This window comes from Podarcis tiliguerta (genome assembly GCF_965153285.1).
Source record: "Podarcis tiliguerta genome assembly, chromosome: 13".
Taxonomy (NCBI): domain Eukaryota; kingdom Metazoa; phylum Chordata; class Lepidosauria; order Squamata; family Lacertidae; genus Podarcis; species Podarcis tiliguerta.
The window spans coordinates 36,209,095-36,223,906 of NC_139546.1; the positions used below are offsets into that span (position 1 = coordinate 36,209,095).

A 14,812-nucleotide genomic window follows, 5' to 3' on the forward strand; every position below is an offset into this window, starting at 1 on the left:
CCTTGGTTTAAGAACAGCTTAGCTTATGAACAACTTGGATTAAGAACACTGCAAACCCTGAAGTAGGTGTTTTGGTTTGTCAACTTTGCCTTGGAAGCACAACATGTTCCGCTTCCTGTGGAGCATGTTCCATTTGTAAATTGAGTCCCCCCGCTGCTATGGGAAAGCACACCTTGGTTTAAGAACGCTTTGGTTTAAAAACGGACTTCCGGAACAGATTAAGTTCGTAAACCAAGCTACTACTGTATATGTTTAGAAGGGGAAAATTTTTCTGCCCTCTGGTGTTGGCAATATTGGGGAACAGCTTCAGTTGCAGAATTGCTTGCGACAACTAATGCCTTATTGATGCTGGAGGCCTGTTCTGGGGTGGAGAAGCCCCTATAATGAAAATCCCTAGAATGTGCTGAGGAATGATTTCAAGTGTGTGGCCAGAGGCCTGTCAGCAATCCATGTACACAGGCAACATAAGGCTGTGAGGTTCAAGGAGCTTGTTGCGGACGGTTTTTTTCCTCTCTGCTAGAAGCTGGGGTAATCCAATGGAAGCTGAACCGTTGGGAGATTCAGGAGCGACAAAAAGAAGCAAGTCTCTGCAACAAGATGTAGCAGTCACCACTGCCAGTTTAGCTTTAAAGTTGATGGGATAAATTCATGCAGCATAAGGCTTTCAATAGCTACTAGTCATGATGACTATTTGTCTGTCTGTCTGTCTGTCTGTCTTTCAGTTATCAAAGATAGGTGACCTCTGAGTTGCTGGGCTCTTAAGTGGGGGCTATTGTCTTCCTGCCTGCTTGCCTGTGGGCTTCCAGAAACTAATGGTTGGCCACTGTGTGATGGACTAAATGGACTTTTGATCTGATCCAGAAAGCCTATTCTTCTCATGTAAAGATTTTGTAAGACAATTCTCAGGCACGGTGATCTCCATTGCCCTTTGGAGAGCTTGGAACAGCACCATATGTTTTTCATTGATCCTGGTAAATCCCTGCTCCCCACAACCTAGATATATCTGAACAAACTACTTGTGGCAAAGTATGTTTCACACAATGTCCTTTATTGAAAAACAGACACAGTACATAAATTTAAACACGTTCCCCCGTTAGTAAATTAACTACCTGCCACCCGCTCCCTAGAAAGTTACCCCCCCCTTCTTTTGAAGAAATGAAATATTCTAGTGTCAGAGGAAGGAAATCAACAGAGATGCATAAAAGTCCACTTCTAGAAATGATGCCAACTCTAGATATCCCTGATAGCCCACCCAGCCCTCTCCTCCGGAACAAGCAGAGGGGGAGGTGGGGGGCGGGATTTGTAAGGTTTACATTTTAAATATACTTTTGGGAAAGGCGGGATATGGACTGAGAAAGTATTAACCTTCAACAGGAGCAGAGGAAACAAGGGTGAATGTGCTGATTAAACGCTGTAGTAGGCATCCTGGGCTAACCTTTCAGACGACAGAAATGCAGGCTCAGTGACCCCAATCCAGGGAAACTGCAGTTCTAAGCCTGCTCACCTGGAAGCAAGTCCCATAGAGTTCAGTGTGGTATTTGCTTCCAAGTAAGTATGTTTATTATCAGGGCCTGCAAGTCACCCCCCCACCCCCGTCCTCTTGAAATATAGTGGGATATGTTAGCAAGCAGCTGTGAGCCAGGGGAAGCTGGCAGCTAAAGAGACACCTGCGCTACATGTTTAGCTCTTTTTACACTCTTTTCATCCGTCATGGCTTCCCCAGAGAGAATCTTAGAAGTTCGTTCTGGATGAGATTTATGAACTGGGAGCTAGTGAGCCAAAACTGACAGGCAGGACTCCTAAATGATGAGTAGCAGGCACCTGTTTTGGTCTTCCTCCCTATTTTTCTTTTTAAAGGTAAGGGAGGGGGAACTGAGGGCCAAATGTCGCCCTCCAACCCCCCCCCCCCGGCCCTTAGGACTTTCCCTAGATCACACCCTCTTTGTCCAGGTCACACCCCCTCACCTGCCTCACGTCACACCCTCCTTGACTGTTTGCCTGACTCAGGTGCGTCTTTGAACTCTGCCTTTGAACAATGCCTCTTTCTTGCCTGGATGGAAGATAGAGAGGGGTGTAAGTCTGTGTGGAAACTGCCCCACTGCACAAAGCCAAAATTCCCATTTCTTCCATCCATTTTTGCCATCGATATAATGCAGCCTTTGGGTTGGAAAACGTAGATTTCTTTTAACAGGTTATTTCTGGTCTCAAGAGGCCTCTACTGTCGAAGCTTTTATTTATTACCTTTGTATCTCAGCCCCCAGGGAGCACAGCGTGACCCCTGTAAGGTTTTCGCATTTTGTCACTGAGCTTCATGGCTAAGTGGAGATTTGAGCCTGGGTCTGTCTGCTCGAATCTAGGTCCTCATCCTTTTTCTCTTATTTCCCCCAGTTTCCTTTCCTTGTTTGTTTCTGTCCCTCCTCAACTCTTTACTACTACTACTTTTAAAAAACAAAACAAAAATACCTGCTAAGGTAAATGGTTCTTATGGCTGCCAAGCCTACATCCCCCATTGGAAAAATCCCAGTAAATTAAAGAAGTGGGCTAGTAGGGATTGTATTGAAAGGGGCACAAACTTATTTTTGTAGCTGTAGTTTTGCATGTTCACACACACACACACACACACACACACACGGTTAGCGGTGTTCAGTGTCCCCATCTTCCCCATCATGCGTACACTTATTCTTACATCTCTGTATTTTCTCCTCCTCCTCCTCCAACCCCCAACCCCTTATTTTTTCTTTGGTTCGTACTGGATGAGCTTCATTATTGCATCGTTCTTCATCACCCCTTCAATAAACTCCTTTTCAGCAAGTTTGTCTGCAAAAGGAGAAGGAAAAACAACACATGCATGTAAAATGTGAGCGGTAGAATTACACACAAAAGAAGCAAACGGTTGAGCTGAGGCGGCAAGGGGTGGGGTGAACTGGGGGAGATTGTGAACCTCTTTCCCCCACTAGGGCTTTTCCCCAATTGGGGCACCTGATTTTTGAGGAAGAGATGGGTACAGTGTGTGTGTGAAGTTCTTTAGCATCACACTCATTTGTTTATATTTTGGGCATCCATGCAAAAATGGTAGTCCACAAAAGTTGTTAATAATGCTTTGGATTTGTATGGCACCTTGGTCTCCCTATCCTCAGAATTAAGAGCATTTGTAATCTGCAGGCAATCTTGTGCAGTAATCCTTGCAACAACTTGCAGGGGGAGTATACTTTCCCCCCATATGATGTGCATATATGTTAATGATGAGTGCTGTAATGCCTTCTGCGATTTATGTAGGAGCTCACCACAAGCTGAGTTAACAGTAAATCAAACTTTTATTCTTGGTGAGGCCCTGCCACACCATAGTTCTGATTCAGCTCTCCAGGAGCTGGACTCCTGGGTTGTCACTGTCTCTCTTAAAGGGGCCACAGGCCAGATATTTAATTGATAATAAATACATTACAGGTGCTATCTTTCAAAGATATGTCCCCACCACCACCTCTCTCTTTTGCAAGGCTGCTTAACTGCATAAGTAGTTACCGTATTTTTCGTCCTATAGGGCGCACCGGCCCATAGGACGCACCTCGTTTTTTGGGGGGGGAAATGAATAAAAAAAATTTATTCCCCCCCCCAGCTGCGGCTGCCGCCCCAAGCCTTGCGGACACCCACCAGAAGCAAGAGGAGCCCTCCGGAGGGCTCCCCGTGCTTCCGGCGGCAGGGTGCCGCCCCAAGCCTCGCGCGCCCGGCGGGACCTCCCGTCGGGTGCGCAAGGCTTGCGGACACTCGTCCAAAGCACGGGGAGTCCTCCAGAGGGTTCCCCGTGCTTTGGGCGGCAGGCTGCAGCCCCAAGCCTCGCGTGCTCGGCGGGACCTTCCGCCAGGCGCGCAAGGCTTACCGACACTAGCCCAAAGCACGGGGAGTCCTCCAGAGGGCTCCCCGTGCTTCGGGCGGCAGGCTGCTGCCCGCAAGCCTTGTGAGCCCCTGGGAACTCCCAGAGGGTTTGCAAGGTTTGCGGATAGCTTCCTGAAGCCTGGAGAGCAAGAGGGGTCGGTGCGCACCGATGCCTCTCGCTCTCCAGGCTTCAGCGAAAGCCTGCATTCGCCCCATAGGACGCACACACATTTCCCCTTCATTTTTGGAGGGGAAAAAGTGCGTCCTATGGGGCGAAAAATACGGTAGTGATTTGTAGGCACACCTTCAATGTTTCCCTTCAAGTTTCTGAAATCTCCTTTTATGGTTGCCTCGACGATTATTTTTTCCTTTGTCAAAGGCCATCCGGCAAATGGCATTTACTTTTGTCTCCACATGGTGGTCTATACTGTGTGGAAGGACCAGGTCTAAAGTGGAACACTCTGTGTGTGTGTGTGTGTGTGTGTGTGTGTGTACTAATTTAACTAATATTTATAGCACTAGTGAAGTAGTTAAGTCTATCCTTGTTCTGTGATATTTCTCCTTATTTTGTCACCCCCCCCCCAACTTGCATGCGAATGCCTTGTTAAAAACTTCACGTGAGTTGATAGCTTTACTGCTTTTTAAAGTTTCAGCCTCGTCCCCGGTCTACAGAACATAAATCTCTGTAAGTTTGGATGTGGGAGTGGATTCATCCTGTTTCTAATGCTCTCATGCACTACACACAAATAGATGTGTGGACACATGAAAACAAAGGTGCCACATTCACTCCTCATTGAGCTGTTTTGGGTTTACACCCATTAGCTGTTTCCCCCTAAATATTTTTTTGGTATAAGCAAAGTTACCAGTTGCACAAGTTGGGACTAGCCTGTCCCACTGATTTCAATGGGACCCAAGTGTAACTTGTGCCAAAGACCACTGGGCCACCTCTCTCCATATTCAGTGGCGTTTCTTGAAAGCCTGTGCTCTAGTGCTGAGCTACAGCCACTTAAAATCCTTCTAGCCCACTGAGAGGCTCTGGATCCAACCCCATGTGTCCATATAGGGATAAAATAATCATCCCCCACCCTGCCCTCCTGTGGCAAGAAAAAGTGTGTTACAGACTTAGTAGCATGAAGGAAGGTCGCTACCTGTTTCTCCCTTGCCGAAATATGCCCACAGCTTGTTGGCCCGTTTCTGGGGGGTGTTTTCATCATCAGCCAGGGTTTTCTGCTCTTCTGGAGGAATCATCTTAAATATGGCCTGTTGGAACAAAAGGGGGGAAAGATCATAACACAACCATTCATTGGGTCTACTCTGAGCAGGACTTGGCTGGATGCAACCCTTCTAGTGCAGGACAGGGAGCTATATACCATATATATATATTAAAAGCATCTTTACCCTTGCAAGCCAAAAAATGTTCCCAGAGCTCTCAGAGCTCTTGGCTTAACAAAAATCAAAAGACAGTCCGTGGTCTTGGGCGTACAGTCTAAAAGACATGACACACAAGGTAAAAGAGATGGGGAGGGAAGAAATACGAGAGAAAGCAAGCTCAGGGATTTAAAATAAACATCAGTTCAGGTATCCTCATTGAATGGTGATAGTTGACGGAGGGAGTTCCCATTGCAAAGGTACTTGTCTGTTCACGCAAAGTCTACACCCTTGTGCTTTGAGCAGAGTGTCAGGGATAACCAGGTAAGGCCCACTCCCTCAATCCACTTGGAGCTAAGGTTCCAGTTATCAGTTTCTGGAGCCTAAATGATGCACTTCATTTTTCTGTGGTTCATTCTGGTGGCTATTTCACCAGTGGCAATGGAGGTGGAACATACTGTTATGAGTTTGTGTGTGCTAGCCACTTCTAATCCCTGGATTCAGCAAGTGTTAAAAGTGAATTAAGGCAGGCTAGCCCCCTGGGCCATAAAGAGAACAAGGGATTAAAGGGATTGTGCTGGATGGCAAATGAATGGGGGTCCCCTCCAGCAACAGATAAAGGCAGGGTTTAGAGTAGAGAGGGAAGGAGTGATGTCACTGAGAAGAAAAGCAGCAAGCTGGAGAGAGAGAGAGGAGGAGAACAACATTAGAGAGCAACGTTTGATGTCTTTGTGAATTTAGGGCTGTGGCTATGGAAGACGCAAGACCCATTTGAGGTGTAAATGCTGTGAACCCCTCCATCCTAAATTCAGGTTCTATATATGAGTAAATGAACCATATGTCATCAAGACACTGCCGTCTCCACTGTGCTTCATTTCCAAAAGGAAACACGAACTCTGTGTGAGCGCCTGGAATCTCGCTCTGCTCAGAGTTCAGGAGGGCATGCAATACTACTGACTTGGCATCCTTGACTTACAGGCAAATATGTGGGTCTGCTGGTGGCATGAAGGAAATGTTATAAGCAGCAGCCTATATGGAGTCTAGACATTCCCTGTTGCATAATGGAAGCAGAGAATAAGGCTTCTAATGTAAAATCAGGCCACTTGGGGAGACAGCTGAGAACCCCAGCTTTAATTTCACAGTAGTAGACACAGGTCTCTTGCACAGAAACTAATCTATTGATAACCCTGGGCAGTGCAATGGAAAGTGTGCAGGGCTAAAATTGAATACACTAAGGCTGATCATTCTGTGGAGCCTTGGGTGGTATTCAACCAAATTTCACTGAGACTAGACCCACTGAAATGAATGGCCACAACTAAGTTAGGTCCATTAATTTCAAAGGGTCTACTCTAAGTAAAACTTCATTGAATACCACCCCTTATTTTCCCATCTGCAAAGTGGAAGTATCCCATGTGCCTGTTTCGCACACGTTTCTTGTAAAAGCAAACAAGGATTGTAAATCATATTGCACCTTTAAAAAGTGAATAGCAGCTACTATTTTATTTTTAACTCCACTCTCTTGGGGGCTTCTAGTGAGGTTAAATATAGGATATATGTGTAGTGAATTTATAAAAACAAAATCAATTTACTGAATTGGACATATGTGAGAAGCTTTCTCCCCATGCATACCTTATTAAACAAAGCAAGTTTCTAAGTTTCTAGTCTTCCTGCTGAAAGAAACTGCCGGGAAATCTTTCGGTGTGGCTAGTGAATGCTCTAAAGACAGAAAAGGACTGGCCAGAGCTGCTTCCAAGGGGTCAGAGAGAGTTTTCATTGCCCTTCACAACCTCCTGTGGATTCCAAGGCTACTATTGTCTATAACAGCAATGAGGACTCCAGCTTTCATCAGCCCAGCCAGCATCACATTATTTTTTTATACTTATTAGTCGCTTTACTCACTAAAGTGACTCAAAGCGTTTTACAAAACAGTATAAGCATTAAAACCAATTGCAGCAATAAGCAAACCAACAGAAGCCTAAAAGGTCACAAAACAGGGAGCAAGCTCTCCAGTCCCCCAGAAATGGCCATCAAGCTGGATGCCAAGGCAAAGCAGGAAAGGTGTGAGGGGGAAAAGCTGACTTCACATTGAAGCTACAAGGTTCGCACTGGTAAAAAACAGCAAGCCCATCTTTGTTATATGGTCCTAGAAGAAGCAGGGCTGAAGTGGAAGTCATGAAGAGTCCCTACAGGTAGAATTTCCCACAGCACCAGTGAGTCCAATGTAGAATGAAAGAGCATTTTATGGTAGCCGTCTCAGCATTATGGCAAATATTGTCCAGTTTCCCTTCTTTCCCTGAACTGTTGATCCATGCCTTTTCATACTGAGGAAGTGTAAAACCCAGAACAGATCACAACCTGGCCTCTGAATGTTGCCTGTTTGTTTCCCGCCATTGCCTTCCTTGAGGACTAGACACCTGCCTTCAGAAAGCATGCCACAGCTTCCCCATCCCTTGGTTTACAAACTTCTCCATCAGCCACCTTACCACCAAACCACATTTTTCCCTTTCCTGTCTAAGCCAGTTGTCCTGCTAATTTTGCCAGCATCCTTTAATCAGCTGGGGGGGGGGGGATAGATGGTGCATAATAAACAAATTACCTCAGCTTTATTTTGACATTGGCCTGAGGGCTATTTATTTCAGGAGGGATTCATGGGCATAGCATAACTTTTGGTTTCCGCAGTTAAAGTGGATTAAAGGGTTCTGTGGCCCTTGCACACAAGAAATCCACTTAAAAAAGAAAAAGAATCAAGCTTTTGGAGGTATGGAAAGTGACAGACAGAAATGCATGAACAGGTGCCCAGTGGAAAGACAGATAAATACCTTTCAAGCAAACACAGATGAATGCACACAGGCATATAACTGCCCTGCAACCAAATCAGCATAAATGCTCAATAAAGACTGGATATAATCTAACCACTGTGTTAGCTTTGCACAAGCAAATCAGTATTGACTGCCCAGTAAAAATGAATGATTGATGTAAGATGCTGATTTCTGAGCATGGTGAATGTGCTGCCTTGTTTCTGATGTATGTTGAGCTAAACTCTCATCACCTCATCTCTCAACTGAATGCTTGGAAAGCCTGTTAGCTGCCATCTTGACACATGTCAAGACATGGCAGCGAGGAGCTGGCATTCCCCATAATGCTAAACGTTTGCATGGGTGAACCAGAAATTGGCTGACCACAGTGACTGCCTGTGGGGAAGGAAAGCTCCCCCCCCCCTTTCAGTAACAGAATGGAGATTTGGCAGGCTTTGTCCAAAATTATAGCACTTATTACGAACAAAATTTGTCCATATTTTCTCATAGGAAGCTAAATTCCAGTGGAAGATGGTAAATTTCACACAAGTAACAAATCGTAGATGTATTCAGCACTTTGAGTTGTACAACTTCTGTTGATATAGCACCATCTCTGGTAAGATTCAGACGCATATAATTTTAGCAGAAAGTTTGCTGTGGAAGTGACACAATACAAACTACATTTAATTGAATAAATGTATTTTTGCTACTACTTCTTTTCTGCCCCCAAATCAAACGGTTTTTAGCACCCGAGGCAGAAAATCCCACATGTGCCTCTCGCTCTCCTTGGCAGTAAAAATACAACAACTATTTAAGTAGCTAACAGTTTACTGTGCTTTCATTATACCCCAAATAAGCCTCCTCAGTCAGCCTGATGGTAGAGCCGGCCCTTCAGGCTACCGAATCCCTGATTTGTTTGCTGTCTGATATGCCTGATAAATTGAGTGTAATGGTGGCAGTGGGGAATCCCTCAGGCTGAGGGAGAAAATAAAACACAAGGAGCCCTAAATTGCATGTACACCTCCTACTTTGCTTTCAATCTCCAGTCACTTTGATGACGTACAGCAAACAAAAAGGGTACCTTTTAAAGAGTGACTTTCCACACCTGCAGTCCATCTCACTCTGCAGTATATTTGGGTCTTCAGGAAGGGTGTGTGTGTGTCTGTCCATCTGTCTCTCCGTCCCTCCCCTTTCTAGTTTATTTTTTACCACCCCTGTTAAGTTGTAGGTGAACATATCAGACGACATAGCGATTCTTCAAACAGCTCTTGTTTATTCACAGGCCAGAACAGAACTGAACTGAAGGGTTCAGCCAGTCTGCTTATATAGAGCTCCACTGCAACGCAACAGTAACCATTTTCTGTAACTATCCAATCACTGAACGTCACTTTTGATCCCTTATTTGCATATGTGGACCTGAACTATCTACAGTATCCCCCTGCTGGCCCAGGGTGAAAACTTCAGTACATAACAATCCCCTAAGAAGGATTTGGGCTAGTAACTAAGGGTTGCTTCCAGTCAACCCACTTTTCGAGTGTTCATTCATTTATTGAGCGGGGAGGTTACATGACTGCATCAAACCATTCCCTCCTCACTTTCCTTATGGCAAAAAGTCAGATCATGGGGGTAGCTGTTTGTTGTGCAAAACCTCCCAATCAACTATAATCACACAACCCGAATCGCACCTGAAGAAACAACGACAGCCCGCTAGGTCATATTCCAACTTCTCCTTTTCTCTCAGCCTCCGTTTACCCTACCTGCGCTATTCCAATAATCATGACTTCCCTCACACAAGGTTGTTACAGGAATGACCAAACAAAGGAAGCAGTTCTTTACTAATCCATAAATGGATGGACATACTTAGGACAGGAGACATGTTTATGTGGTGGCCCTTCTTCCTGGGAGACCTGTTTGCTAATGCTAGCTTACAAGGGGTCTGTGATAAGCTCACTGGATTTCAGCATGAAGTTTTGCTCAAGAGCGACAGATAGCGTTGAAGACCAAGAAGTCAAAGAGAGGCAACCCGAGGAAATAGGGAAATGAATTAATGTACCACAGAAATGGAGGGGAAATGAAATTAGTGTACATGGATGGAACTCTTACTCTGTTTGGAAACAAAATGCAGATTTCTCTCTCCATCCATGCAGCACACATAGGAAAGGGAACTCCCTGTGTTTCACCCAGCTGTTAATAACACAGGAGCCCGGCTAAGGAAAAACATGTGGCAACACTAATTTAGGGCCTCCACAGACTTCCTTTCTATTGAGTATTTATGCTTATCTGTGCTCCTGTTGGTATTGTGGCAGGTATGATGCGGCCCTGCTTTTAATACGCTTTGCGGCTGCAAAAGTTTCATGGTGGACATACTGCTTCGTGTCCAATCATTACATGTCCTGCTGAAATCCTGTAACTTATTTTACCACAAATGCCCTGTTGTTGGGAGGGGCGTTTTCATTGTGCTACAGTGCGAAGGGGGTGCTTCTCCAGACAGCAGTCATGAGCGTTAGCTGCAGAGGCATTGCAGCAGTGCTGGATTTAGGGTGATGTGGGTGGTTCTCCCGCATAGGGCACCAAGACGAGGGGGCACAAAATAATAATAATAATAATAATAATAATAATAATAATAATAGTAATAATGATAATGCCTATATTTCTACAGATACCTACTGAGAAGATCCATAAAAAGCTACTGTTACCGAAAGGAATTCATGTGAAAATAAGAAATATTTTGGGGAGGGTGCCAAATTTTGTCATCGCTCGGAATGCCGTATTACCAGAGTCCAATCCTGATTTCAGAACAATGAATAAAGCGGGATGGTGTGCAGAGTCGATCCAGTATAAATTCACCACCAATGTGCTATGGTTGCATCAATGACATGTTGCAAAATACATCCACACACAAAAACCCCACAGCCCAGCCTGGAGAAGAAAGGGTTATGACAGTGTTTTTGGTACTCTGGAAGAGGAAAGGATCCATTCACTGGTAATTAATTAATAAATTAATTAATTTCCCCCACAAACCGAGCTGAAATGTGGATGGATTTGGAGCACGTAATTCTTGTGGGAAGGTCATTCAGAATTCCCTAAACAAGTAAGCCTCTGAAAACCAACACCAATACCCCATAGCGTTTACGAACCAGGACTTTTGGGTTCTTGGAGTGAGGAATGGGATATCTCTGCACCAGCTTCCCCAGCCAGCTGGTGGGATTTGTTGTACAAACATCTGCACCGAAGCCATCCCTTTCAAATACCGTATGAAATTCTTCAGCCCTTGCTGAGATCTCCTCCAAACCTCTCCCCAGACAGACTTTTCTGCTCCTTGTCTCCCCTTTCCAAGGTCGGAGGAAGCTATTCCTCCGGACAAGACAGTTGAAGCGAGGCAAATACTGCACTGAGAGGGTCAGGGATTTAACCCTGCCTAATCCAACTTTAATCTCAGATTGCTCTGCCCTTCTTCCAAGGTTTGTGGCAAACACATCTGCAGGGGGAGCCTAGATCAGCGGAGGAAGGCTGGCAGCATGGAATTATGAGTTACGTATGGGTTACATACTGTGCACAGCTCTGTGAAATCTCAGAGGTGCCAAATTTGTACGGGCACCTTGGCATCTTCTAATGCAAGGCAGCCTCTTTTCAGTTGGCTCTCAATTTAACAGTTTTTCTGAAAAAGGAATTTCCTCGCTATGGGAATACTTGCCTACACTCCAAATTTTATCCATTTCAGGCCTGTTTAACATGTTATGGATCCCACCACAAACTGAATAAAGGAAACTGTAATCCCCGCTCTGGTAAATACAGTATTGTTAATGCACCTGCAAAATTAGAATTCCCAGCCACCTTTGTGGGAAGCCATGATGGTTAAACTTGCTTCAAACTAGTTTATACAGTATTTTGTAATACAGATGTGTTTAGATTTGATTCTGGACCTGAGGGTGCAATTCTGGGGTTTTAAGAAATAGATATATATGTATGTCCCTCCCTGCTCAAAAATATATATGTGAAAATGGCTTCCTATCTTCCTTAAAAGATGAACATTTGCTTGCAGGTATGAACCTGCTGAGGGCAGCTGAGGCCATGAGATAAAATTAGGAGAGGATTTGAACCTGTTTACTCTGCGGCCAATCCAGCTCATCCTGTTAAAGGAATGTAACAGGATTTCCCCTGCCACTGGGCAAGGCTAATTCTATTTTGACACAATGCAAAGCCTTCAGCTAAGGTAATCCGTTGTCATCCCATCACCTCAAGGTGGGTCAAGAGAAAGTCACATGACCAGCCATTCCTGCTCCCCTCTTTAACTGGTGCAGCCATGAGTTTCAACATGTGAGGCACCTGCCATGGGAACACAGGATATGTTTCCATGTTGGGGGACAGGGCAAAGGAGGCTAGAGATGATTGAGGGAAGAGAGAGCCTGGAGCTCAGCTAGATGGGTCCATGAATGGGTGGAAGAAGGGTAGACACTCTTATAAATTTCCATCGACTGCAGCAGGTTTGGGGTGAACGGAGTGCTGGGATAGGTAAGGCCCTGTTTTTCTGACCAAGAGTAGGCCTGATGCAAGGTTAGATGGGACCAAAATGATCCAAGCAGGGGACCGGAAAAATAAAACCAAAACCCCAATAAGGATTTCAGTGCAGTGGTTCCTTCAGGTGGACTTCCGTGGCCTTGTCTCCAAACATATTATGTGTGAAAAGGGAATATTCCCCCCATGTAATTCCACAACCAGTTTCAGTGCGTCTGGTCTTGCAGTGGGGAAGCTCTCAGCCTGGGTCTTCCCTGCATTCCCTTGTTGTCGTCCCCACCCCCCCGCCTACAAGCCCCCTCCCAAAGCCCCCCCTATGTCTCGCCCCACACGCCCTCCTCACTCACCGTGACGATCTCAAGAACCTCGTTCTTGCTGATTTCTCCATTGCGGTCCACGTCAAAGAGCGAGAAAGCCCACTCTAGTTTAAGGTTGGTCTTGCCGGTGGAGGTGAGGTGGAGGGCAATGATGTACTCCCGGAAGTCGAGGGTCCCATCATCGTTGGTGTCGAAGCTTCGGAAGACGTGCCGGGCATACACCTTGGGGTCAGAGTTGGGGAAGAACTGGGCATAGATCTTCTCGAACTCGGACCTGCTGATGCGCCCATCCGGGCACTGCTTCTGGAAGCTCTCGTACCATTTACACAGCTCGTCCTCCGAGTACTTGGTGTTCAGCTTCAGGTCTTCAAGGATCTCCTTGGAGAGGGCCCCACTCTTACTATTGCCCATGGTTTGGCTGTACGCTCACCCCGCACCGCCAATGCTCCGAGCTCGTCCTCCTGGTCCTCTTTCAACAGAGCTAGTGGAATGGCTGGTACCTCGGCACCTTCTTATATAGACTCCCTGAGGCGGGGGAAGAGGGTTGAGAGGACCACGGAGCCCTGTGCTTGCCACACCTGGTGGCTGTGAGTGTGCATGCGTGCACACACACACACACACACTATACACACAAAGAGAGGGGCTATTTTGGTTGCACTGATCACATTTGCCCCCAAGCTCTTTAACGCAAGGCAAATCGGATTTAGGCATCATGGGCCTTTCTTGCTCCCTCCTTCTTGATTGCCCTCCTGGCCTCCCTCCTCTTAATGCCTTGCTCAGTGCTGCTTCCGACCATGTGCCAGCCTGGAGAGTGACTGGGGAGAGAGGATGCGGGAGGAGAGGGGTGTTGGGAAGAACAAAACCATGGCCAGAAGCAGCATATGGACTGGTGAGTGACGGATGGACAGAAGACACAGCCGTTGCTCTGTTGACATTTCCCCCCTCCTGCAATATTCCCCACTGCTGGTGCTAAAACACACCATGTAGACTGATGGTATAGACAGACTTTAGATAGACAGACAGATAGAGCATAGATCAATAAACCATCAACCAGACAGAAAGACACAAAGGCCAAAGAATGGGAGGGAGCTAGGTTTCAATCCTATGCAAATGTAGCTGGGAGTAGCCCCCCCCCCAAAAAAAAAACACACACAGTGGGACTAAAGTCAAAGTAAGCCAGTGCATAGGGTTGCACTGTTAAGTATGTGCCTAACTTTCCCATTATAATTATTGGGGAAGGAAGGAAACCAACTGAGTGGCTATTTGCAAGCCAAAGTTAAGCCACCTCTTCCCACCTTGATCATTTATTATATAGAAGAGCAGAGTGCTCTGTTTCTCTGCAAGGTGCTTCATCCTGATTTGTTTGCAGAAAGATTAGACGACGTCAGCTATTTAATGAGCATTTGTTCTGATTTACTTGTGGGGAGGTTAGCTGAGGTTCCATCAATGCAAACACCACCCCCACATTTTCCAGTGCATTTCCCCCTCACTTTTCTTACTGCAAAAAGTCCAATCTTTCAGGCGAAGTGGGTTGTGTAAGACCTCCCAATCAATTGCGAAACCTGAATTTGCTGGCATATGATCAAATTTATAATTGAGCAGCTTGAATTAGCTGACATGTGATCAAATCCCACCTGGAAAAGGGGCCGTCTGGAAGTGCCCCTAGTTTCTTGGTTGAATAGCTTTCAAGCAGGTGGAGAGAAGAAAAACAGCCATCTTTATTATTATCATCATCATCATCATCATCATCATCATCATCATCTTCTCCATCAAGGCAAAGGCACACAATGAACTGCAAAAAGGCAGACCCAGATTTCAGACCCAAACACTATCTGAAAGGCAGCGGGATAGAAGCTTATCATGATCTGGGTCCTGAACATCTCAGGGAACATTTCCCTTGTGAGTGTCCCTCTGCCCCCACCCCAAGCTTTACCTGCTCCAGGCTAA

The 14,812-nt window shown here is 45.8% G+C and overlaps 1 protein-coding gene across 1 annotated transcript; it reads right to left on the reverse strand.

Annotated features, from left to right (window-relative positions):
- Positions 1 to 1,849: 1,849 nt before the first annotated feature.
- On the reverse strand, positions 1,850 to 13,674 carry RCVRN (recoverin). Its single transcript, XM_083408844.1, has 3 exons — positions 12,896 to 13,674; positions 5,019 to 5,130; positions 1,850 to 2,817 (listed from the first exon to the last, which is right to left on the reverse strand). The coding sequence occupies exons 1-3, from the start codon at positions 13,274 to 13,276 to the stop codon at positions 2,729 to 2,731; spliced, it is 582 nt and encodes a 193-aa protein (XP_083264970.1). The 5' UTR covers positions 13,277 to 13,674; the 3' UTR covers positions 1,850 to 2,728.
- Between the last annotated feature and the right edge of the window lie 1,138 nt (positions 13,675 to 14,812).

Excerpts from the sequence above, each read along its gene's own strand:
- RCVRN (XM_083408844.1), bottom strand. The coding sequence starts at position 13,276 with ATGGGCAATAGTAAGAGTGGGGCCCTCTCCAAGGAGATCCTTGAAGAC. Across the intron at positions 5,131-12,895 it reads AGGTTCTTGAGATCGTCACG|GCCATATTTAAGATGATTCC; the intron begins GTGAGTGAGGAG and ends TTGTTCCAACAG. Across the intron at positions 2,818-5,018 it reads TTTCGGCAAGGGAGAAACAG|ACAAACTTGCTGAAAAGGAG; the intron begins GTAGCGACCTTC and ends CTCCTTTTGCAG.